Source organism: Schistocerca americana, chromosome 2, assembly GCF_021461395.2.
Source record: "Schistocerca americana isolate TAMUIC-IGC-003095 chromosome 2, iqSchAmer2.1, whole genome shotgun sequence".
Lineage (NCBI taxonomy): Eukaryota > Metazoa > Arthropoda > Insecta > Orthoptera > Acrididae > Schistocerca > Schistocerca americana.
In genome coordinates this window covers 711726169-711753052 of record NC_060120.1, presented here as the reverse complement: position 1 = coordinate 711753052, position 26884 = coordinate 711726169, and the positions used below count along the sequence as shown (strand labels likewise).

At 38.7% G+C, this 26884-nt stretch overlaps 2 protein-coding genes across 2 annotated transcripts in view; one reads left to right on the top strand and one right to left on the bottom strand.

Annotated features, from left to right (window-relative positions):
- The window catches only part of LOC124595757 (mitochondrial carrier protein Rim2), a 161397-nt gene extending 150828 nt beyond the window's left edge, over window positions 1-10569 (top strand). Inside the window, exons 6-7 of the mRNA XM_047134635.1 lie at window positions 9405-9725; window positions 9913-10569. Of these exons, the coding sequence (XP_046990591.1) occupies window positions 9405-9718 (314 nt within the window). The 3' untranslated portion in view covers window positions 9719-9725; window positions 9913-10569. The remainder of the gene's footprint in view (window positions 1-9404; window positions 9726-9912) is intronic.
- Window positions 10570-10918: 349 nt separating this feature from the next.
- LOC124594367 (serine protease nudel) overlaps window positions 10919-26884 on the bottom strand; it is a 184126-nt gene continuing 168160 nt past the window's right edge. Inside the window, exons 16-22 of the mRNA XM_047132735.1 lie at window positions 26127-26286; window positions 19004-19136; window positions 17198-17374; window positions 16666-16770; window positions 13653-13887; window positions 11722-11838; window positions 10919-11596 (exon numbers count right to left, since the gene is read on the bottom strand). Coding sequence (XP_046988691.1) covers window positions 11305-11596; window positions 11722-11838; window positions 13653-13887; window positions 16666-16770; window positions 17198-17374; window positions 19004-19136; window positions 26127-26286 — 1219 coding nt within the window. The 3' untranslated portion in view covers window positions 10919-11304. The remainder of the gene's footprint in view (window positions 11597-11721; window positions 11839-13652; window positions 13888-16665; window positions 16771-17197; window positions 17375-19003; window positions 19137-26126; window positions 26287-26884) is intronic.

Sequence of the window (26884 nt, the reverse complement as noted above, 5' to 3'; positions counted from 1 at the left end):
GCTTTTGATCTAGTGTTGGCGGGGTGCCAGACAAAATGAGTGCGGATCATACCGCAGACAGCATTAAAGGAAACGCAGTGAACTGTAACTTGTCATTCACGCGTGGCTTCGTTGTCATTTGTCAGTCAAACTAACGAGCATTGTAGTTTCATTGAATGGGCATTATTGGAGAGTGTTTTGTGTGTGTTGGGGGAGGGGTTGCATGAGAGACATCGATAGATGTAAAGGTGGTTTCCGGAGTATCCCAAAGAAGTGTGATGAACCGTTACTAGTTATAGTGTATTTAAATGTAGTAGAATGCTCCGGAAGCTTTTCGATACTGTTTGCAGCAGCTGTGCTTGTCTATAATAAAGCAGCAACGCCAGAAGACAGTATAGATTTTTAGGTTGGTGAATGGTGGAGGCTCTGACAGTTGACACAGGACTTGAATAAGTTTAGCATATTGCGACGCGCACACGCAAGAAATGAAATCCACTACTGTGCAACTACACTATTGACGACAAATTACTGGAAGCAGTATGTACCGTACAATATGTAGGAGTACAAATGTAACTCATCCACGAAGGAAGTGGTTTACAAGCCGTTTGTTTTATCTATTCTCGAGTACTTTTCGTCAAACTCGGAGCCATATATATGGGGAGGGGGGGGGGGGGGGGCGGGGGAGAGAGATATTAAGTACATGATCGTGGCTGCCATATTGTAATACGGTAATTGGAAGCGTAAACCGGTCGCACGTGCTCGGGTTGAGAATTCGCATTAGTCAGTGGGAACGTTGTCGACCTTGACGACGAGGAGGGAGGGCTGAGAACAAGAGGCATATTCTGCGTCGCAGGCATTCATCGAACGGTGTGACGCAACGCTGGGACGCGGCTAGCCGTAGCAGTCACAGTAGTGGCCGCATCCGGATGAGGGGGCCGCCGGTTCACTGAAAAGTTCTCTCTCTCTCTCTCTCTCTCTCTCCCTCCCCCCCTCCCCCCCCTCCCCCTCCCTCCCTCCCGCCCTCCCTTCCTCCCTCTCCCCCCTGGCGCTCGTTTCTCTCCGCTGCATCAGTAGTATTTTTAGTGGTGGATCACTTTTCAAGAAGATTGAAAATGTGGTATTATGATACAAGAATAGGCAGGCGTGGTCTTAGAGAGAGCTCCATCTCTAAATTGGTCTCAAGTAACGGAGGAAAATAACGAAAAACCTAAATCAGTGGGGTCGGCTTGGGGTTGGGGTATTCATCCTTCCGAATACAAGCCCAGTCTGTTTAAAAGCGCCTGACCTAGTGTACAATACAGTTTCGCAAAACAGTTGTTTATACTAACGTAAAAAGCTAGTGCTACACGGTTCATTTCTCACGACCAGTCAGTACATTCACTGCAGCACGTGATTTCGTAATGTAACACTATACACACCACCACACACTGCCAGCTAAACATCAGGACCACAGTGACGATGTTTGATTTTCTTTTTGAGTACTGCAACTTCTAATTTCTTTTGTCACTAATAGCGCATACACTGCCTGGAGAGGAAAAAAAACTGAAGCACCCAGAAGGTATGACAATTTAAAGCACACATCGTCGCCGGCGTGTAAATGATGACGTGACAGCTAGAACAGCCACCAGAGTGCGTTAGTGGTGTTCAAGTGTAGCGTTGTTACCAGGCCTGGTAGTGTACATAACGATGGTAGACCATAAAAACCACGTAATTTCAATAACCAATAACTCCATTGTATAAGAGAGAAATTTGAAAGTGCATAGATTTTTCTAATTTGTCAATAACTAGACTACTACAATACTACTATTACTTCCGCATGTAGCATTAAGGGGAGTTTGAACGCCATATCCCCACAATGTTAAATTTAGTGAGCTGGCTTCCCTGTATTTCAGGAACCACTGTAGCCATTGACATGAAACTTTTACAGGACATTGAACTGTGTGTTCCGAGTCTACTGAACTACAATAATTGCATTTTAGTCACTGCTGTCGGACATACAATTTTTAATTATACATACCGTCATGTTCTTCTTTTAGTTCAGTAGACCCAGGATATGCATGTTATTACTCCCTGGAAATTTGAATAATCTACTCGAAGTAGTTCCTAAGATTTAGGGAAAAATGCAACAAAAATGTTAATTTTCAGGAACTTCTTCCAAAGTTTCAAAATACTGTAACTCACTTAATATATGCTTAATTTTTTTTATTTTTAGTCACTCAGGAGTACCCTGCACGATACTGTATATCATTCTCTTGATCTTTTTCCAAGTTTCTTCTTCTTCCTCCTCCTGGATTCCTTAGTGGCCAACTGTGCTGCATACTCTGCTTTCAGTGCGAACCTTGTCAATCTGTTAAAGATTGCTCCAGGATTAATTCCCATATGCTGTAGCACTTTCACCCTACCAATGTTGCAATCATTAAAAGCAATAACAGCATCACGGACACCCCACCCCCCTCACTTTAGTGTCTTCATTCCAACAAAAACATTTTTTGGTTAGCAAGTCCAGATAAGATTACTGAATGACTCATTGGTATTTTGAGTCTGACCATGCAGACAGTAATTCAGGATTTGCCAGAGCTCTGTAAATAGGTTTTATGATATCTATGACTGCTGCTGGGATGAACTGTTTGAGTAATTGCACCATGAATCAGGTCCAGGAGGGCAGAGGTGGTGGTTTACATCAGTTGAGCCTGTGGAAGAAGGTAGCCGATACTGCTTGCTTCATTTTCAACAAATCCTCAGTATTGTTTCTAATGGCCACCCCATAATACTGCTGTAGTTCATCAATCATGTTGTCTGTCAGCCTGCCTCTTGGGGTTTTACCATCAGAAAGTTTCTAGTCTCAAACTTCAACTTCCTCAACCTAGCGCACATCCTCTTCTGGACGTGACCAACACATTCCAGCAATTCACAGCCTTTTACATAAAAAAATTACTGATTTTATTAGATGTTGAAGCAATACAAGTGAACATTTTAACATTTTCAACCGGTGTAGATTATATTTAAAAAATAAAATAAAATACTTCCCATGTGAGTTTATAAGTGATGTATATATCTTTTTATTTGGAAAAATGCAAATTTTATAATGAGAGAAAAATCTGAAAATGGGGAAATTTTTTTTCCGTTCTAACTCCCCTAATGCCTGTATCAGTTTATATATTTTTTGAGAAACCGTTTTTGTTTTCATGTATAATTCAACATAAGAGTTACGAGGTTTTCGTTGCCTACCATCGATAAGTAGCGTGAACAACGTAGATATATGAGGCGTGAACAGCGTCAAGATGTTAAGTGATCACGGAGGGGCAGCGTTAACAACCCTGGCAGATTAAAACTGTGTGCCGGACCGAGACTCGAACTCGGGACTTTTGCCTTTCGCGGGCAAGTGCACTACTGTCTGAGCTACCCAAGCATGACTCACGACCTGCCCTCACAGCTTCAATTCCCGAGTTCGAGTCTCGGTCCGGCACACAGTTCTGATCTGCCAGGAAGTTTCATATCAGCGCACACTCCGCTGCAGAGTGAAAATCTCATTCTGGAAACCCTGGCAGAGTTTGGAAGGAGCCTCATTGTGGATCTCCATTCGGCCAGTTGGTCGAATCCTGCTGTATCCAAATTTGTGACGCATTCGGATGCGATATTGGCCCGACGTTGCACTGCATGAGAACATGAAGTCATGAGGTCTGGCATACTCGTCGTCAAGGTTCTGGTCGACAACATTTGACCTCCACAAGGGAGGGTCGCCATATTGTGGACCAAGCACATAAAAAGCCCTTGTGTGTGCGCCTGCCATCCCAGAACAAGTAATGCACACCATCCAACAACATTGTGTCACTCTGCATCACTGGCAGGGGAATAGCAGCAGATGGCCTAGGGAATTACTGAGCTGCCGTTAACAGAACACCACGACCCGCTGCGCTTTGAGTGCTCCCATCACTGGGAAGCGTGGCCTGCTGAAGGAATGGCGTCACACAGTGCGTTCAGCGACTAACCACAGTTCTGCGATGAGCATCGTCTGCTAGCAGCTGATTACCTGGGCAGAGGTCCCATTCTTCCAATGTTTTGGAGAGGCACAGCAGTGGTGTTCCCGCGTCATGATGTGCGGGAGCCAGCGGGTGTGACGTCAGCTCATCACTGGTCGTGATCGAAGAAAATCTGACTGCACGGTACACCTCATATATTCTTCTCGTGCGACAGTGTCGTGATGTCATTTTTCAACAGGACAATGCTTGTCCACACATGGCACGTTCCTCTACAAACTGTGTGCGCCATGTTGAGCTACTCCCACGGACAGCAAGACCTCATGGACTATCCCAGACATAACACGCATGGGAGCAGCATGGACGTAAACTCCTTCCCAGTGCCAATATCCAGGACATAGAGGTCAACTTAAAACAGTCGTGGTTTAGGTTGCTTCAGGACACGATACAACGGCAGTGTCACCCTTCTCAACCGGATCAGTACATGCATCCAGGCTAGAGGGAGTACGTCATACTGCCAAATACTTACTGAATTTGACTCTATTTTGTAGTCACTTCAGTAATGTCAATACACCCAACTCGTGAAGTTTTAATTTCGTTTCCTTCTTCCCTTGTGTGTGTTTCACTTTTTTTGTGAGGCGGTGTTTTTAAGACTGTGGAACTATCGCATCTCTCCCCAGTCCTCTAATTTACGAAACTTCTATCGCATTGCCTGTGTGCATTATGGATAGAAAGTGGAAAAGGCCTCGAAATTTTTTTTCTTTTTTCTTCGGCTCTTTAAATTTTACTTTATTCCGCTTGCTCTCATATTACGGTATACAAACTATTCGCAGCCAAAGTTCTGTGGGTTCGTTTACTGATACATTTTACTCATTTTTCACTACATCTATATACACATCTACCTACTGCAAGCAAGCCTACGGCGCACGGCGGAGCTCCGATATTGTCCCCTGTCAACTGCATTGGCCTTACAGATCGAGGGGAGAATAACTGCATGTTCCAGAATCTGTTGCTCAATTATCAAGATCCCTTTTTGCCGAAAGCCTCAGAACTTTCTGCTTACGTAACACTGTGCACAGACTGCGTGTCGAGGTGCAGTATTTTACGTAAGAAACTGAGTTCGCCAAACAACGATCCGCATGGCAGGGGCTGCTGGCCGGGGCCGTATCGTAAATTACTGCTACGGCGCAAGCAGCCGGTACGCCGACCGCTGCAAATACCAGGGGCGGCTTTCTCGGGTACCATCAAACAGTCACAATTGTAAGAAGGCATTGCGAAAATGACAGAACTGGCTACTGGATTCCTCCTACTGTTGGCCGATGTGAGCAGTGTACACTACAGGATACTACAGAAACATTCCTGCCATGCTTTGTTATGAAGAGTTTAGAATCGTCACGAACACTTGGCCAATTTTCAGCTGATACGAACGTGGGGTTAAAAGTTCTCTACCTAGCAGTGATGGCTTTTTCCGAACACGGCATTCATATTGCACAAAGCTATTCCATAGTTTTAATCTTATAAATCTACTTACATTATCCGCAAGCGACGCAGTAGTTCTTTGCGGAGGGCACATCGTAAAAACATTGCAAATCTTCCTTCCTACTGCATTTTGGTATTGATGAAGGAAAGATGGCTGTCTGTATACCACAGTACGTGCAATATCATTCCCTTCTCACGTGCGAGATACATTGTCTGTTCAAAAAATCCGAGAACATTCGTAATTTCGCGTCAATGGTATGTTGTGTTGAGTAGAACATTGTGTCGCACAGTTCGCGGATTTCAAGATGGAATAGCTAGAGAAGCAACGCGTCTGCATTAAATTTTGCGTGAAACTCGAGAAACCCTTTACAGGAACACACCAAATGATGCAGGAAGCCTGCGATGATGAGTGCTTAGGCCACACCCGTTGTACGAATTGTTCACACGGTTTAAAAATGGCTGGACGGAAGTTAGATTTTCCTCGTTCAGGACGCCCTGGTGTCGCAAAGTTCGTCCCACGGCTCAAGACGAGAAAGACCTCACAATCTGTGAAGAGCTTTTGGATTGCGCAAATCAGAACATGTTCCTAAAGAGAATCGTAACTGGTGACGAAACGTTGTTCTACGGTTGTGGTGTTTAAGACAGAGGTTCATTCTTCACAATGGGGAAAGGTTCTGAAAGACCGAAAAAAAGCTCGTCAGGTCAGGTCAAATGTGCCATGCTGATAGTTTTCTTTGTGTTTAAAGGGTTAGTTCACCATCTGTATTTTTTTAACCTGCTTGTTCCTTGATTATGGACTAAACTTAAGCAGTTCGTCAGCTGGTTCAGTAATAGCATTGCTTGTCCTCAGTCTTTCAGCGCACCGACTTTCTCATGGCAGCTGTGAGGTCTGCTCTGTATTAAAACAGCGGAAAAGCGGTTTTACTTTTTGTCGTAAGACCAGAAACAAATTTAATCCTAACATAGCGCTTAATGTGCAACAATCACAGCGGTGTTCTGTTTGCCAAGTGCTGTTATAATGAGGCACTGCTGCAACTCAAAAGCGAGCAGCTGCGTTCATATTATGTTGCATCATTAATTACAAGTATTGCTGCCACCTGGCGAAGTCGATAAACGAATTCATTGGCACTGGAACCACCATGACTCGAATAACCGCCTGATTACATGACTGTAATACGTTTTCGGACTCTTGGCCTCGAAGCCAAACATCCACATATACTGGCAGTTAGATAACTTTTATTTCTATATATACGGCGTGAGAAGTAAAGGAGTCGCCCACTGCATCATATGAAGCAGTACAGTAGATATTACCTTTCAGGTGCGTTGATAGGTGTCAGGATACACAAAAACGTTAATAATAGCCGTATTTTATTTTTTTATTGAAAGGTGTTGAATACTGACATATTGGGCTGACAAAGGTTTTTATTCCGAAGTGTTTCTATTATTTTCTCATTAAATTGTTGGGCTAGCGTAAAAATGTTTAAAATTGCAGGTTTCAGGTTCTATTCGCTGCTAAACTACTGCTACAACATTCTCCCGTGTCAATTTAATAACAGTAATTAAATCATTAATTTGTGATGCCTGTGGAATAATTGTGCCATTAGAAGCAAACAGATTTTTTTCATCCTCAAATATACAACGCATTATTAATGGCAAAGTACACGGCCGGCAGCTAGAGGTGAAACAACAAACTTCAGGAGTTCTGATTATCAGACTTTCTCTCTCCATTGGGAATATGTTGTTCGAATACAGCTGAAACTGCTTCTTCAGGTCATTTTCATGTTAGCTGTGATGATGGCGTCTGATGAATTAGAGAATGCTCCACAAGTTTTTTATGTAGCATTCTTTTCTTCTCCTTTAACGAAATTGCATTTTTAGATGCAACCGTTCTCAGTGACAAGTACGCAGAAACTGTAGCAAGAACTTGTGCGAAAGCCAATATTTTCATATCCATAAACTTTTCACCGTCATCGTGGTTTTCTTAAAACATTAGAGATCACAGGTGTTTTTAAGTGAGATGAATATGCTAAACTTATACCTGTCAGACCGCTGACGGCAAATACCGGGCAGCTGGCGTGTCTTGTTTGTTTAAACTGCGTTTGTCGCCCCAATCAGAACAACTGCTCGAGACTCTGATTGTGTTGTCTACGTGACATGAAATCGTCTTTTCGTAAAGATTAAGAAGGTAGCTGAATTGTCACTCGACAATATACACTTTACGGCGCCTTGTTACCGACTTCTGCGCGGGCTCTATAATTCATACAGAGCACTGATCGCACACAATAATGTGCCGTGGCGTCTCATATTCGCAGCTGGCGCCAGCTGGTTGGGTGACGGCTAATTCTGGCATCACGTCCTTGAGCAGCTTCGCTATAAACGGCGAAGCCGGAGACACGCCATTTTTTTCTGGGTCACTTAATTGCTACGTACTCCGCTAAGGAGGTCAAAGGGTTCTTCCACCTTACGGCTTGCGTTGTTGGTCGTTCGAAGTGAAGAGGCTGGTTATTAAGTGTAAGGGGTCGCACACGATTTTGTCAATTTCTGCGTATTGGTCTTATCCCTAGTTGTAAAGCGGAAACATCTGGTATCTGTAATTATTGCAGAAAATTTCGAGCGAATCAAGAAGCATACGGTAATTTAAGGAATTTTTTTTTCCTTGCTGAATATTAGTTTATGGGTGATAACACCACTAAAACTTTGGTTTTCCACCGTAATCTAAGGAACTTCTCAATTAGATGTTGGTGCTACAGTGCCCTCCACTCGCAGAATGCACTTTTTGCGAAGAAAGGCAGGTTGGGGAGGGGGGGGGGGGGGGGGGAGGGGCAGTGGACTTTATTGAATTATGCCTTGGTTCACCCCATCATCCGTTACATTGAATGCTGGATTGTATTGGCAGTATCCACATAAATTCTGCAAAATTCCTGCTGTCCTTGATAAAGGAAGTGTACTACTTATTGTAGACATGGCAGTCATAGGATGTTGAACACTGTCAGTGTCAGCATTATCTGAAATGGTTTACACATACCAGAAAACTTAAATACCTGTAAAGCTGTGCCGTTTTGAGCTCAGTTTTTAGATGTTAAGTTGAGGGTTCAAAACACTCCTCTGTACTCTTTTCACTAACCGCTACAAGAGAGAATTTTGGCAGTGTCTCTGTAACAGTGCTCATACAACATTTATTAATTGCAGTTTCCATTTGTTATGATCAGGATGAGGGTCTGGAGTGTGGGCTAAGAACAGATTAATCCTCTGTATATGGTGTTATTGCTTGCAGTGCAGAAGAGTGTTATCTGTGCTTTTCTCACCCAGCCATTGAGGACTGTTTTCAGTTTGCTTGTTATTTACACATTTGAAATAAATTTATGGATGTGTATATTGGGGTGTTTAAATTGTTCTAATGTTTAAATTCGCCTGGAAAATTATATTTTAGTTCATTTATTGAGGAGCAGTAACACTTCATTTTTCACATTCATCGATGTATTTTATTGTTGTGGCCTTCAGTCTGAAGACTGATTTGCTGGAGCTCTCCACTCCTATTTAAACCTTTTTCTGTCTGCATAACTATTAAAACCTACAGGCTTATGAACCCACATGCTTTAGAGAAAGTTTGATCTCCTCCTATAATTTTTTACTCTCCAAACTTAGCTCCATTACCAAATTAATGATTCCTTGACGCCTCAGTATGTATCCTGTCAACTATTAGCTCATTTTAGTTATGTTGTGGTATGCATTTCTTTTCTTCCCAGTTCAGTTGCCCTTCATTAGTTATGTGATCTAGCCATCTAATATTCAGCTTCATATAAAAGAATAAATAAAACAGAATATTTGTGTGTGTGTGTGTGTGTGTGTGTGTGTGTGTGTGTGTGTGTGTGTGTGTGTGTGTGTATATAAACATTTCAGATTTTAAAGTGTGTTCGTGTCGTATCAGTCATTATGTACCTTGTAATCCATCTTTATGTTTGTTCACAGAGGTGGCGCGCACGAGGTTGCGAGAGGAAGGTGACAAATACAAGCGGTTCTGGCAGACATTAGCAACGGTCTGGCGTGAAGAAGGTGCTCGTGGTCTATACCGTGGGCTTACAACTCAACTGATTCGACAGATTCCGAATACGGCGATAATGATGGCAACTTATGAGGCAGTGGTATACCTGCTCACTCAGTGGACAGCACCCTCTGTGCACACAGCTTTCTATGAACCTGCTGTAGAAGATCTGAGCCTATCTGATGATGACGAGGTGTCAGGCGTTGGAGAAAGGGCAGTAGTAGTCTCATCAAGAGCCTAGCTGCATGGTGAGTTATGGCTCCTGGATGATACTTACTGTATGTATTCCTACATTTAACAGGCTCAAGTTTGATGTTTATTTTACGATGAGCCTGTTAGTTCAGTATTAATATCTGGATAGAATTCTCTCGTCTGTTTGTAGTAGCAATTGTTTGTTTAAAATTGCTTTTCAATCTACTTTTTTTCCTCTTGCAGGTGCCAAACAGTAATGCTGGGAGGAAAATATTACTTGCAGTAATACTGCTTTACTGACACTCTTCACTGATTTTTCTGATGGCTTTTTGGGCAAAGACTGATGGTTAAGTCTTGTATGTTCTCTGCAAACTTGTGATTGGATCTGCAGGCAGCCATGTAGAAAAACAGTTTTTTTATTATTTTCTGACTGAAAGAATGGAGATTAAGTGGCTGTGATAATGTCTGAGAAAAAGATACATTGCACTAAAGTGGCAGTAAAGGGATATATGTAATGTGTACATAGTGTACATGAATATATTTAAATCCTGTTACCATGTTACATAGTGTAAAGAATTCTGGTTATTTATTTGTTACTGAGGAACAATGTGGATATCGTGTAGTATTTTTGTATTTCTGGTATAATTGGGGTCTTGACAGTTTGGGTATGTTGACAAAAAAGTGTATTCAGACACTTCCATATGACAAGCAGACTACTAGTTATTAGTGCATTTAGGTAGGCAGCATTCCTACATATGTAACATAACTGAATTGTCATTAGCAAGACTGACCTAACAAACTGATGCTTGGCATGCGTTTTGAAGTCAGTAGATATTTCATGTTGTACAATTCATTGTAATAGTTTATTGAATTTTTATTAATAAAAAGCTTTAAAAGTGACTACTTGATCTGTACAAATTATTTTAATCTATTAACCTGATACAGGACAGTCATATCAATAAAAATTACATCATGAGATATCATCTTATTACACACTGTACAGAACCATAAACACAAAATACTGTACTTTTTATTTAAAGGTGTAACTATGTACTTGTACTTTCACAAAAGTAAAAAAATGAATTGTTATTCATTGATAGTGCGAGATGACTAGCATAGTAGAAGTTATACACTTATCTTGTAGTGGTAAATGTAAGATATAAGATAACAGGAGCTTTGAATATTTGAATTATAGCCATGAATAAAAATTTTTAAAATTCCTCTGATGCATTTTACAAATGGCATATGAAAGATATATATACTATGTAGCAGTTGCTCTACCAGTTAGAAGTAGGGCTATAAATAAGAAGCACTGCAGAAAACTGACTAACTTTCCCCATTATCATAATGAGGTCAAAAATGAATATGGAACAGTTCTTATATGCAAAGTATATGAACATGTAACTATGTGTATCAAAGATGGTTTCAGCCATTATTGGCAAAATTTGATGATGCAGGTAATGTTACTGTAAAACACATTTCAGTCTTTTTTGGTACTTCTGTTTGAAGATGTACGGAGGAGTTCTGTAGCACTTGCCCGATTATTAATTAATGAGGTGAAATGTTTTTATGGGCTGCATCAGTGCTCACAGCTATGAATAGTCATCTTCGTTTGTATACAGGATGGCCACGTCACTATAGACACTTAATGTCAACAGCTGTGCAGTTGCTTGCCATGTTCCATGTAATAAGTGATCCTGGACCTGGCCTTAACACTAGTGTTGCTCGTCCAAGCCTCACTTCAGAGAAAGAAGCACATGTCGGCTGTGGTTGTGATGCTATGTTGCTGAGCTCCACATCCTCATTGTCTGTGACTTCATTTAACTGTAAGCAGAGTTGTCTGGCCAGCTCGTAGGGTGGCTCATGGTTTGCCAGACACAGTGTATGCCACGCACCAAAGACACGCACAGATACTCTGCCACCTGAGCTGTGGGACGTAAAACCACACCTCAGATTATTTTAACGTTTGCCGTCCAAAGATTACATTAAGTTAAGTATGATGTTGAATAGCAATAATACTGTCATAGTTTTATAAAACTATTAGAAACTCACATTTTGTAACCCTTATCCTTGGAGTGAATGCCAACACAAGATTCTTCGTCATCCATCATTGGACAGTCTGGTTCACCATCACATAAATGGTCATTTGGAATACACATATTTGGTTTGCTATAAACCAAAAATGAAGAAATTTTAAGATCAGTTAAATGTTGATTTGGAAAAATACAAAATTCATACATTCCCTGTGGCAGTTCATGGAATAAAAATCAGTATAAGGAAACTTGTAAACAGGGTGCTAGGTGATGCAATGGTGAAAAGTATCACAGGAAGTTGTTCTCTGCTTTGAAAATTGGATACTAATGCCAGAACCAGGTTACTTAAAACCCAGCTTATTTATTTGGTAAGTAAAAACTTCTGCATCAGTACTAACTTGGAACAGATACATAATGTAAAAGATGGAACAGGAAGAAGCCCTAATAACTGCTAAAATGGGTAGTACCTTCCACTATACATTTAGTGGTTTGCAAAGCATGGATGTAGATGTATATTTACCTACTATATTTTTACATGTACTCTTTAAAATTTTAGTTTGATAAGAATACACTGGTCAGCCAGAAGACTACAACCACTGACCCACCTGGCGAGGAATGACTGCTAGTTCACATACACCATGTATGTGTAGGCATTTTGGAAACTGCTTGACTTGGCGGGTACTCGAGAAGTAGTGTGAAAAAATAGAGGTTAAACAATGTCCATACATCGTGGGGTTGCATCACTACTCCTCACTACAGCAGATGTTGGACCTCGTGGACTGGGCAGACCGGTGAAACAGGACAGGCAGCAAACTGTGGTGCAACTAACATCAGACTGTAATGCTGGGCACAGTAAAGGTGTATCTGAACACACAGTGCACCGAACATCCCTAATGATGGACCTGAGCAGCAGACAACCCATGCATGTGCCAATGTTACACCATGACATCGGCAACTACGACTGAAATGGGCACAGGACTATCGGCACTGGACATTGGTACAGTGTCAGTGTGTTGCATGGTCTGATGAATCCTGATACCTTCTTCATCAAGGTGTTGGGAGGACGCGAATCTGTCATTTTCCATGGGAATGGGTCCTTGACACCTGTACTGCGGGACAGACAAAAGCTGGCGGCAGCTCCAATATGATCTAGGAACATTAATGAGGACATCCATGGACCCAGTGCAGCTAGTGCAAGGCACCACGACAGCTAAGGAGTATCATACTCTGGTTGCAGACCATGTACACCCCTTCGTGACAGTCATGTTTTCCGATGGCAGTGGCCTTTTTCAACAAGATAATGTACCATATCACAAGACAAGGAGTATGATGGATTGGTTTGAGGAACACAATGGTGGTTCAATTTGATGTGCTGGTCCTGCAACTTGCCATACCTGAACCCAATCGAACACACCTGGGATGTGATTGAGTTCATCTCATCCTCCCCGAAATTTGTGGGAATTAAGTGACTTCTGTATGCACATGTGGTGTCAACTCCCTCCAGCGACCAACTGAGGCCTCACTGCTTTCATGTCGTGACATGTCGCTGCTGTTATCTGTGCCAACGATGGATGTACCGGCCATTAGGTAGGTGGTCATAATGTTCTGGTTGATCAGTATACATTCTTATTTTCAAAAACTTAATGTAAAATATTTTTTAGCTACTACATCTATATTACAACATTATTCATAGTATGCAGTTAAATTCACAGTTTAATCAAGTAATTAAGATGTAACATCTTTTACCATATCTCAGCAAATTGTTCCTCATTTTAAGAGATCTAAACCAACTAAGACTTTTCTGTATGCCCTGCAGTCAGTTGAAATGTTGAATTCATTGCAAGTCACGAAAATAAAATTGGCAAAGCCTTTATCATAAAGAGGCTCCCTTCATTCCATCTCTGAAAAATCAAATTTTCAAAGCCTGTTGCACAATGAAAGAAAAAATACCTTCGACAGTGATAACTGTTGGGGTTTCCACATCCACAGTCTCGTTCATCTCCTTTATCGAGGCAGTTCCTATGCCCATCACATACTTGATATGGCCTAGACAGCTGCAGAAAATCTCTGCAGCTACAGCCTCGTTCATCAGATCCATCTGAGCAATCCCAGTTGCCATCACAAAAAGCAGCCTTTTCCACACAACCACCTCCTGATCGGCAGCTAAACTCCCAAGGTTTGCAACCTGTGGCAGACAAAGAATAGATGAACAAATGTATACAGAAGAAAACAGTTTCTATTGATTATGAAATTTGCAACAAACAATATGCACAAACATCCTTCAGAATGGTGGTAAGAAATACTGTCTTAGTATTGTCAAGATAATTCTCAAAAAATTATTTAGTTCTAAAGTGATGCACTATCTCAGAAGGGATACGTTGTTTCAAAAAGTTGGCTATTTGTGAGGCAGATAGTGAAATGATTTCTAAATGTGGTTTTGAAGTCCATGGTAAACTGTAGGTCCATCTAAAACTAATTTGCTAATCCAAATGACAAGGTGGTGGGAGGCAATGTGGTACCAATAGGAACAAGTCTAGTAAAACACTGTAGTTTTCAAACCAACATTAAAAGTTGTTTTAAAGTACCATTGCTGCCATGTGATATGTATATTGATGTTCTTTATCACAAATTTCCAAGTTTTGAGTTTTCTATATTTCTGGCCACTTTCCTCAGAGTTTTTGTTTTCAGTATGACAAGAGTTCAGTGGTGGTATTGTATCATGATGTTCTTGCTCCTCATGTCATGTATTTTGCTAGTTGTTGCTGTATTTTTATTACCTGGATGGTAATGCTTAAACTCAGAGTACCATCATCTCCCCAATATCGGTGAGTCTGGTCTCAAAAAGTCTGTACAGTGGTTAATTTTGATTATACTTTTTCAAAATATGGACAAGGCTTTACAAGAATCTATGATTATAACAATAGTATTTTCTGGATCTGCTTATGCATATTTGACTGTCCAGGACTGGGGCCAGCCATGCTCTCATTATTACTGCTACTGCTACAAGATGACAGTTTGGTTCTGTAACGTAGTTATGAAAATAATGTTGTAAACTTTAAGACCTGCATCTGAGAGATGTTTTCATAAATGGACTGAACCATAAGATAAAAAGAATTTACTCAACTGCAGACATTTTTTAATATATTTTTTCACCTCTGAGACTCAAACTCTTATGCTGTCATTGAATGACCAGAAAGTTCTTAAGTATAAATTTGTCACTCTTGCTGCTATCAGAAGCTATTGCTTAGGGTGCTTCTTGCTTCACCATCAAAAAGAAAATTTCAGCAGACAAATGTGCACACATTGTTCAACTGTATTACAGTTATTGAATTCTGTCTCCCTAATATGTGCTCTAAGGGGGCCAGTAATGTCTCGGACAAAGATGTGTCCAATGACTTGTACTGAGTTATCAGAGGCTTAAAAGATCTCTACTTGCAGCTACCTTTTGTCCTACTACGCAGTTTGCTGTAATACACTACACACATCATCCTTCTGCCATGAAGAAAGTCGAACTACACGATTTTTCAATCTTAATCATCTGAGATCTTTTGTGCTCACACCAACTTATGACCCTGATATAAACCCTTATCTTTCACTCTATATTTGTCTTGTGATCAGGGAAGTAATGGTAGACCACCTTGTTCCAAGATTTATTTTCCAACAAGCGGCATGGAACCACATTGCATAAACTTATGCTGTTTCCTAGAGGCTCTGAAAGAATTGTTGTTACACCCAGGATTTGTGTTCACCTCTGAGATTTCCACCACTGTCAGATACATCTTACATTCTACAAAAATGCAAATGACTTGGGTGTTGTCATCAGTGACACTTGACAGTGGATGCTATTTCCAAATTTCATTTTTTGTGCCTGATTGTTCACTTCAGTTTTTTATTTTTGAAGTAAAATTCCTGACTTTTTGTCAAAGTAACAACACTAAACTCTACTTAGAAGCATTTATACTTACATCGGCAGTAAATGGCATAGTTACACTTTGTAAAATAGTGTAGACACCTCTTGGGTATTAATGTTAGCACTGGGAAGTGAAGAGCAGTAGCAGATGTGGTGCAATCATATTTTCATATAGCACACAGTGTCATAGCGTGCTTCTAATTCCTACTGGTTTATGTTCGAAATATATTTAGTATAAAAAAAATGAAAATGAATAAAAAGTTCACAAATTTGCATTAGGAAGGAAAGGTTTTCCTTAAAATATATGGTATTAAACTTCTAAAGGTTTCACATATTACATAGCAACTTAAGTGAAGGTGTATGGGTATGAATAGAATTTTGGGTTCAGAACTCATTTTATGACAACCTCTTGTAAAATTGATATGTAAAATAAAGGAAAAGCAACCACTCACCTATAGTTGATTATGTGGCACATAGAAACATGCAACAGAAAGCAGTATTCGCACTAGCTTTGAAGTTCTTGCTCTTTCTGTAGCTAAAGCGGGCATGTGCATACGCTCATCCCTGCGTGCGTGCATATACAAACAACCAGGTGCAAAGCTGTCACCATGTGTGTGCATTTGAATGTCAGTGTGATTTGTGTGTGTGTGTTTTTGCTAGGGACAGAACAAGAGTTCAAAAGTAAGTGTGAGCAGTGTTTTCTGTTGTGTGCTTCTATGCACCACACTTCAGTTGGCTAAAGGTGAGTGAGTGATTACCTTCCTTTATTTTATGTATTATTCCATCCAGGAATTTAATTTGTTAAAGTGAGGAGCTTATGAGAGCACAAATATAACTGAACAAGATACCATACAATACAGCATTTATTAAATTATCATTAACTTGGAAATGAGGACATGCTTAACATGTGTGGTTGGGTCAAAGAAAGTGTTAAGTTAACATACTGTCACAATCAGAATAAAGTCTGAAAGTTATTAGTATAACCTGATGGATGACCAGTAATGTGTGTAAATAACTTCTTACCACTGTAACAGCTACTGTGTGATGACTTACCACAACGAGGGTGCCAGCAGTATGTATTGTCTTCATGGCAACTCTGTGACAGCAGGACACAGTGATCTGGCAGTGCACCAGATATATTTGCTAGATATCTGGTAGCTGAAAACGATCGTCTGATAAGTCCCAGTTTCCCCAAAGTTACAGATAAAATTCCAGGACTAGTGTTGAAGGGATGAAGTAATGTACTGAACAAAATTGATACTTCAGTCTGTCTTGTCTAACTGTATTGCAAAGATGGCTCCTATATAGAATGTAAAACATTTAATATCTAAGTTTCCATCAGATAATGCTGATCTCATTGGACACAACAATATCTTAATAATTAAAAGATTATATATTTGTCAAGATTGCAGAGTATGTGATCCCTCTGCAGTTCACTGTTGGCTGAGATATGACTAAGAGGGTTTATCAGTAGGTCTTTAAGAATTACGCTTTCTCATTTATAGAAGAATCCCACAATGACACATAGTAAGAATTTAATATTACTGAAATATAGAACAGAGATAATGAAATATCAGGAACTCACCACAAGGTGGCTTGATACAGATAGATTCTTTCAGGCTACATGCTGCTGAAGTTTCATCCCATGCAGCTCTACAATCTTCCTTCCCATCACACAATTTAGGGAGTGGTACACAGGAACCCAGTGGAGAGAGTACTCCATCACAGTTCGATGCCTTTGTATTAAAATCCTGACTTTTTTCTGAAACCGATGACGTGGACAGTATAGTTGTGTGTTATGTGCTTCATGTGAGCTATTGTAAACAAATCAATATAAAGACACAAGCATTGTTAGTGAAGCGTCTAAGCAAATATAAGATTCTGGTTCACTCAATTAAACATACAGATATACTGCACATACAGTTCATAAACTTGTGTAGTTACAGTTATCACCAGTTAAATTGCATAAAGGAAGTAACAAAGAGTAAGTTACTTAAAATTTTGCAGCCATAGAATCAGCAGAGATGGTTAAACATCAAAGTCAGTGTGAAGGTATTCCTGGATGATTAAAACATTAGAGGATGAACTGACAGGCTTCAGTGATGAAACAATAAATTATGTAAAAGGAAAAACAGTTAGTTGCTGTTACCTACTACATTCTTTCCTTATAGTAGTTTTTTTCTTTAACAGCATCTTTTGTTTCTTTTTATCATCTGTTTTGGTTCTTTAATATCTAAACAACTATGTACCACATTCCACTAATTGCAGTAGTTACACTAAATAAATAGCAATTCTAAGCAACTCTTACAATAGGGTTCACATCAGAACACTAGACAACTGATGTAAATCCAAAGCATCGATAAACAACAATAAAGCAAAAATTTGCCCTTCAAGTTGGAGAAAAAGAAGATGAAAGGAGAAAGAAACTGAACAATCCTCAGATAAACACAGGATTTAAAATAAGTAAAGCTGTCCTCTAGCCAAAGGTTGGTATGAACCACATTGTGATTTACTGGGTGTGGTCTGTCTGGAGGTGGAATGCCCTTGCAATCCTCTGATGCTTGAACTGATTTACCCAGTGAGTTACAGTGAAGCTTACATATAGACTGAAGTAACTCTTTGTAGGTGCTGGCTGCAGACAAAGCTTAAGAGGTGAGCAAAAAGCGGCATGTGTGCAGGTTAAACTACAGCTAGAATTGATGTATCAGGTGAATGTAACCCTGAATAAAGCAATGTGTTACTCTTACATTCATCAGATGTGCTACAGTCTCTCTCAATCTCATCCTCTTCCTTCCATGCTCTTTAACTCTTGCTTCTTCGTCCCTTTCATTTCTTCCACTTCACTTGCTTGTCTCTCTTTTCCCTTACTCAGCCACCACCACTTAAATCTTCTCAGCACTTTTCTCTTCACTAGGGCTATGGCCTTCATCGCCTATCTCATTTTGTGACTGCATGTCTCCCTCAATGCCCGGCCCTTTTTTTCCAGCCTATAACCACTTCTTAACCCCCTTCACTCCATGTGATGTCACCCAGTAAAGCACAGCCCCATACTTCCTCTGCATACCCCCTTTTTTTTGTTTTCTATTGTGAAGCCTATTTCTTGCCTCAGTTACTATCTGACTTGACTGTTAATGTAGGAATAAGTAAATTGCTGTTAAACTGTGAAATATAATAAGTAATACACACACAATGACCAGAACTGACAGTTACCTATTCAGTATTAAACTGAAGCGATATATTTATCACTGTGATTGAAAAGACTATTTTGAGCAGATGTGGAAGGAGATAAAGTGTCTTTACTTAGCAAATAATGGTGTTGCCAGCTTCTCAGTAATTACAGAAAATATTATTGTATAGTAATACCAGATGAAATAAATTTCAGAATACGCACCAGTAATGTCACGTAAGAAAAATAAATCCAAAATCGGCAGCATCAGCAGTCCATCGAATTTGCATGTGCCATTGAAAATTGCTGTGGGTTCCCATTTACCATTCATCCGGCACACTACTACACCATTGCATTCCTGTCAATATAGTAATTAATCACTAAAGTTAATTCTTATGTGGGTGACTTTTGTCTATGCTATTCTCAGTTAATTGGGTGTGTTTGTTACATAACTGAACACCATTTGTTACATTTTCAAATAATTAAATTATGATTTTGCCACAATGTTGTTAAAGAGAAGATATGAAAGAATTGTCTTGTACAGCATACAACAACAGAATTAAATAAAGAGTAGTATTAGAGAGTAAACATTATGTAAACAGGAGGAGGAGGAGCAGGAGCAGCGTTGGGGACTTGTTCAACGTATAAAATTGCACTGCAGCAACATAACACATTTTGTACCAGTGGACTGCAATAATTAATTTACTCTGAAATGCAACTAATAACTTCCTTCTATTCCTCCATCTACTCACTATGCTCCATGGATACCATCAACGACAACTATCTTCAGTGATAGGTAACAAGTAAGGATATATATTAACAAAAGACTAGAAAATAACAAACTTAATCTGTATATTGTATTAGTGCTTGATGCTATTGAAGCATAAGCCAGCTAAATTTAACTAAGCGAATTAGAGAAAGCTGCTACGTGAAAAACGTACTATCCCCTCACTTATATGGAACAGCTGCTGTTGATCTTGTATTGGTACTTCAGTATTACTTGAATACACTAGTATTTTTCAACAAAAATAGTTACCTAGAACTGCAAATAGTGAGTCCTGCGTACACTATATAGTACTTGACAAAAAACACAGTTACTTACCATGTAGCTATTTGGATAATTTTTGAAAGAGGCTTATGGGGTGTGTTTTTATTTCATTTTATTTTATTTTTAATTGGTTAGATTCCCAATTTCATGCTTTATTTTAGTTAGGAGCTTTTTGAATACTTCTGTGGCAGAGTACATGACTCTACTCTGAACCCTAGGTGAGCAGGCAAAGCCTACATGAAAATTATTTTTTGTCTTGCCTTGTATTGTGATTGTGTACATCACTTTTCACCTGATGCCAATTTTGTCAGCAACAAAAACCATTAGTAAGTAAATGTATTGTGAGGTCTGCCAAGATCTGTAGAAAGATCTATAGAAAGTCTCTACAGAAAGTCTCTACGTGGTATACAGATATCTACTTTACACGTTGTTCTTACTGCTCACTTCTGCAGAATAAAACACTTTGCTTATGCGCAAATGGGCTGTCCCAGAAGGTGATTCCTTTGTATAGCAGGGAGACACTTCACTTATGTGAAAATGGGCTGTCCGAGAAGGTGATTCCTTTGTACAGCAGGAGTGCAACTACGCAAAATGAATTGACACTCTTGTCCAAAGGTCACAATGAGAGCTGCTTTTAAGGGCAAAACATGCTGACCTGAGCATCATTAATGTATCTTTGGTTGACACAATTATTAACTTTTGGTACAACTAAATCTTAAGAAATTTTACACAATGTGTTTCATTTAAAGTGTGACCATTAATGTCTACTACTGATTCTATCAAACCATTCCTGATCCTTTAAACGGGATAATATGAATCTTTGTGAGATTAAGACTCACATTGTTAGTTGTTAATCACTTTTAGCCCTTTTCAGGTAGCGTCTGAGCTGCAAGGTTGAGTCTGGATCTCTGGGCAGTGTGCTTCTATCATCATTGCACACTACAGTACTTGAACTGTTCTTTAAATTCGCTGGAATATCATTTGTGTAGTTCAATAACTGATTCTTGTAAGACCTTACATATTATGTACCCTGATTAAGAGGTTACTTTCATGCTTGTGATTCTGTTATACAAATAAGACTCCATCCAAGTAAAAGGGATGCCATTAATGCCATAACCCTGCAGTATGCTTAGCAGTTTTTTGTGCTCCATGCAACCAAAGGTTTTGGTGAGGTTGTAAAATACATCAACAGAATATCGTTTTTTCTTTTTTAGCTCTGCCAGCAGTTTATTTGTAAAGGCCTATATCTCTGTCTCTGTGAAAAATCCTCTATTAAAGCCAAGTTGAGAAACAGTCTACAAGATATGCTTTGTTAAATGAGTCAATATTCTGTTACGGGCAACTCTCTTAAACACTTTTGAAAAGAGCAGAAGAAGTGAAACAGGTATCTAATTAGAGGTGATTTGCTTATTTCCAGTTTTATAGGAAGATGTTATTACATCATGTTTAAGTATGTCATGGAATGTTTCCTGAACCATTGATGGATTAGTAAGGTAACTAAAGTGCAACCCTTTTAAGTCAGCACAATATATTACTATTCCACTAAAAACATCATTGTGGCCAGCAGGAATACTACTTTTTAGTGATCTGATAAATTCTGTAATCTCTACGAGTCTTGGAAAATGTCAGTTGGTGGTACATGCATTGTTTACACAAGTAACTCAGTACATCTCAATTTGGTTGTTTACTAGTATGTGTGTGATATGAGGAAGTAATCATACTATTAGATGGGCAGTGACTTGGAATTGTCACCATTTCTGCAAGAGTAATTTTGTGGGAGTTCATTTTCATTTGGATCACTATTGTTGCTGGGGTCTTGTTTTTGTCTTATTCTAAGAGCGTTTTATTGTTTGGTTATGAGTTTTGCAATTTTAATAACAGACGAAATGATTTTATGGTACTGGTGATAATGAAGTTTCAACTCCTCATTACAGCTTCTTGTCTGAATTAGGTAGAGCTCTTCCCTCCGAGCACAAGATTTTTTTAATCCCAGGAGATACCTGTTGCTTAATCTTGTTTCTGTTTTATTTTACCTCATTTGTTTTAAGGGGAAACAAGACACATAGTGCTGCAGAGATATGTTCAAGAAAGAGTTAAATTCTCCACTTACAGAATCTGCTTTGTAAATTTCTCCCTAACACTGTGATTCAGTCATTATTTATGGTTCTGTGCCACAAAAATTTTTGTTTGTGGACTGTACCTAATCAGACTGTATATTTTACTGTCAACATTTGGCCATCGTATTGTCAATGGCTATTGCTATATGTCCTTCAATCATTGTAGGGAATATTACTGTGGCAATTAATCAAAAGCTGGACATTAACAACTCTGGGTGTTTTCAATGTGCACATCCTTACAGAAAATCAATATTAAAATCTCCACAAACTATGATTCTCTAGTTAAGTCTATTTATCCTTATTAAAACCATTTTTGGCTGCTTTCTGAAGCTTAAGATACTTTCTACTGGTGACCTGTAAATTCTCAGTACTTACAAGTTTGTGTCTTTCCAGATTCATTTCTGTGGCACAGAATTCAGAAAAAACATTTCAACACAATATTAGTCAACCTGAAGGACTTGGGTCTTAACTCCACTTTTTGCATTTATATACACTCTCCCTTTCTTTTTATTGGTTCTACAGCAGGGTGATATTAGCTTGCATTCATAATGCTGAATCTTTTCAATTTCATTAATTTCCATGCGATGTTCTGATATGCATAAAAAGTCATATCCTTGGTTTTCTAGAAGGTGCAGTATTTTGTGGTACTAATAGCTGTTCGAACAGTAATCATATTTACATGACGTGTTCCCAGTTGTGAATATGGACAACCATCAGCTGCATACTGGAAAGGCAACAAAGAAAATTTGTGCCAGACCGGGACTCACGCAGATTTCCCACTTATTGCAAAAGTAGCCTTACCTCTTGCATATCTGAGCACAACTAATGGCTGGACCCAAACTTCCATATATCATCAACTGTGTGTCTGCAGCTCAGTATAAGCAAGAAATCTAGATTTGAGTTCTGTTCTGGCACAGTATACAGCTGATAGTTGTCCATCTTCACAACTGCAGATACATTTCACATATTTCATGGTGGCTGTAGCCACCGCAGAGCCTCTACCTTTGAACATGCATGCATGTCCGAAGGAACATTGCATCATAATTCGGAATAACATAGGCACTGCAATACCATCGATCGTAACCATATTTATTCTGCAGCTCACGCCTTTAGGCTGAATTTATCAAAATAAGCCTCAGGAGCACATTGTAAATCACTGAGATAGGATGGATATTGCTGTTCTGCAAACACTACTCCACAGCCTTAATATATTTACAATACAGCATTGTGTAACCATCAAGAGCTGTTGTGCTGTACATTTACTCACAAAGATCCAGTTTCAGGCAAAGTGGCTATCTTCAAGTCTTGAATTAACACTACATCACTTTAAAGGATGGTACCTTGGTGTCAAATAGCTATTTGTTTTTTGTTGCAACATCTCTCGCAATACATGCAACTACAATATTATATAATTTTTTTGGTCACCAAGTGCAAGATTGGCAGAAGATTATAATGTTCATCATACTGTCTGGTAAAAATCATATTTTATTTTGACAAGATTATTATTTTTTTGATTGGCAATGATGCAGAGATTAATGAACTCTACACATGCTTCAGTGACATGCACAGTAACCTTATATTTACAATGGAAATGCAAGATGAATTTTTTGGCTTAAGGCTTAGTAATGATAATGGAACACATGCATTTAACATATACGGCAGGCCACTCATAATGGATAACATTATTCTTATGTCCTTTTATCATCCTTTAAGTCACAAAAAGAACGTTTTCCATGCAGTGGTCCAAAGTGTGTTAATATTCTCATCATCAAAGCACAGAGAAAGAAAAAGAACTTACTACTCTTCATCACATTGTTATCAATAACTGATTTGGGCCAAACATCATAGAGAGATCTTTCAACAATAAGTTGAACAAGATAAATGATAAAGTGTTTAGAGAAATAACAATAGAAAGTATATCACCAATGAAATAAAAAGCTACACGTCTCTTTGTTACCATACTCAGGAAAAATTACAGACAAAATTGGTCAAATTTTTCATAAAACCAATGTGAAAATGGATTACTGAACATAAAACTGACTTAAGGCAAACACTCTACATGGTACTGACAAAACCAGTTTTATTTGACAGGGTATATATATATATATATATATATATATATATATATATATATATATATATATATAATACAGCGATGAGATTGTAATTAATATTATATTAGCCAAACAGGACAAAAAATTTGAATTAGGTACAACAATCATATCAATATGTATGAAAGTGACCAGTCCACATTTAGCATTCTTTTTTTTATATAGATTTCAATGATATCCTCATGGGATCCTAAAATATTTCATCTTGATCTATTTCCTCCCTCTAGGTTTTGTATAAATAGTTACTTAAGGAAAAAAGCAGATACCACTACTTCCAATGTTTTTTGACACAACTTTGAGCAGACAATATGCTAAACAATGGAATGGACTGCTGGTTTTTTCAGCTGGTGGTGGTTGAAAAATTTACATGATATTAGATGGGTGAACAGCTTTTGCTGGTTCCATGTGCCATTATTTGGATATTGCTTTGGTCAGGCTCACTGCTTCTGGAAATTAGATGTGCAAGTAGCCTCTTGCCAGTTGCATACCATGCCATAGATATACAACAGATGCATATACAACAAAAATGGAAAATCCTGGATGGAGCAGTACATAAAATAAAGGAAAGGCAATCACTCATCAATAGCAGATCAATGTATAGAGTTCAGAGACAAGTAACGGCATATGGAGTTCAGAGGTAAGTAACGGCAGACAGCATTCATATTAGCTTTTGAACTTTTCATAGCAAGATTGATTATTGATACTTGGTCATTGAAAGCAGTTGCCTGAGCTGCTTTCACAAAGAGAATACCGATAATCAGTCTCACAATGGCCATGGAAATATACTTCTGTGTGTGTGTGTGTGTGTGTGTGTGTGTGTGTGTGTGTGTGTGAACATGTGTACTTTTGCTGGAAAAAGTGCAAGAGCAAGAGCTGGAAAGCTCATGTGAACACTGTTTGCTGTTAAGTGTGCCTGTGCTCCATGCAGTTGTCAGGTATAGGTGAGTGATTGTCTTTCCTTTATTTTATTTATAGATGCATGTACATGTAACAGATGCTACAACTAAAAACAACTATGTATTTGGTTTATTACTGGTTTTTGGTTTTATAATTCATTTTTATGGGAGCACTATTACTGTTCTTAAAATACAACATACTGTCTTGTAAGCATAGCTATGTGACGCTGATGCAGTTCCAAGTATCTACAAGGCACATATTCAGTGATCCTGCATGTTAACAAGATGGTATGAAGTATCATCCACTGTTCAACTTTCAGCGGTTAGTTTGGAAAAAAATGATGAACATTATAGGGTGTAAGACTTTCACATACAGCAAGTGTGCTTCCATAATAAAGGGAGTGATTGCTAACTGCTGATTTATTCTGTCATCATTTTTACTGATGAAGCTGCTTTCAATTGTGATGGTATCAGTGTCTGTAATTCACATTGGAGTTAAAAGGTTGAAAGTATTAATGGTAATATACATGACAATGTGAACATATTTCTAGCATTGTCTTCCCATTGTTTTCTACCCTATCATATTCATAGGCTGCTATTTTAAGACATGTGTATGATTTTGAGATTGTGTGTGCTCTTTTAAGTTGACTGATTCTGCCAGCACTGATTAAATGTAACAGTATTTATTCATAAATGGTTGACTGGAGCTCAAGGTGTACAATGTTACTGGTTATATTCTTGTGTACTCTCATGGATAAAGAATGAAGCCTACAGTGTAAACTTAAATAACTACTCGTATTCTCATATGAGGACAACAAATTAGCACCACAGGAGCTGCGCATACTAGTGCAGAGAAATCTGAAAATCAGTTTGGAAGTTTTTTGAATTTGAGCTTTGGAAATCATTCAGTTGCTTTGCAACCAATAACTCAGTGTAGGTAAATTCAGATGGTTGTAGCTTCTGATCTAATAAAAATTGGACTTTTTTTTCAAACCGTTTGCTCAAAAAACTCCTAAATATTTTGCTCTTTCTTTAATATCCTCCAGACTTGTAAATGCTGCTCCCTTGTGCATGCTTAAAATATGGACTATAATAACACTGTTCAGTAGTTCTCAACTTCATACACAACATTATTGCTCTTACAATTAAATAAAAATCAATGACAGCTGTACCTACAGCATCGTGGCATGGAGCTGTTGTAGCATTCTCCCATGTGAAACAAAGTATGTTAGCTTTGTCACATTTGCTATGAAGCTTCAGAAATGTGGAGCATACTTTGCCTTTTTTGTCAACTGTGACCAGCACACATGATTCTGAAGTAGTGTACTTCATCTCCCTGTGCAAGAACAGATGTATAAGTAACATCCAAAAGCTGTTCATTTTTACACGAGTATATTTCACAACAGATTTTAACACTCCCACAAAGCCTATCTGTACTATTTTAATAATAATGTCCTGTAAAATGTTGTGGTGTACAGGTACGTGGAAAACCATGTAACAGGAACAAATGTGTGTTTACATGAGTTAGTTAGTTAGTTTCTTGTTCCATGGATCATTTATACAATTAATTATAATGATGTGGAAAAGTCATTTTACATTCACAGTGTACTTCCATATGTAAATATGGCTACATTCTGACCATTTACATTAAAAAAAATACAGTTGTGAGTTAGTAATTTCTACTTATCACCTTATACGCAGTCATTACAAAAATAGAAATTTTTCTACAGAATAGGAGGAATTGTCAAGGAGAGAATGTTTCACTTTTGTTTTTAAATTTAGCTTTGATGTCCGTAAGACATTTTATGCCATTGAGCAACTGATTAAAAATTTTGGTGGCAGCATTTTGCACCCCTTTTTGTGCTTAATTCAACCTTAATGTGGAGTAATGAATATCTTTTTTTTCTTCTGGTCCACCATTGTTTCTTTTGAAC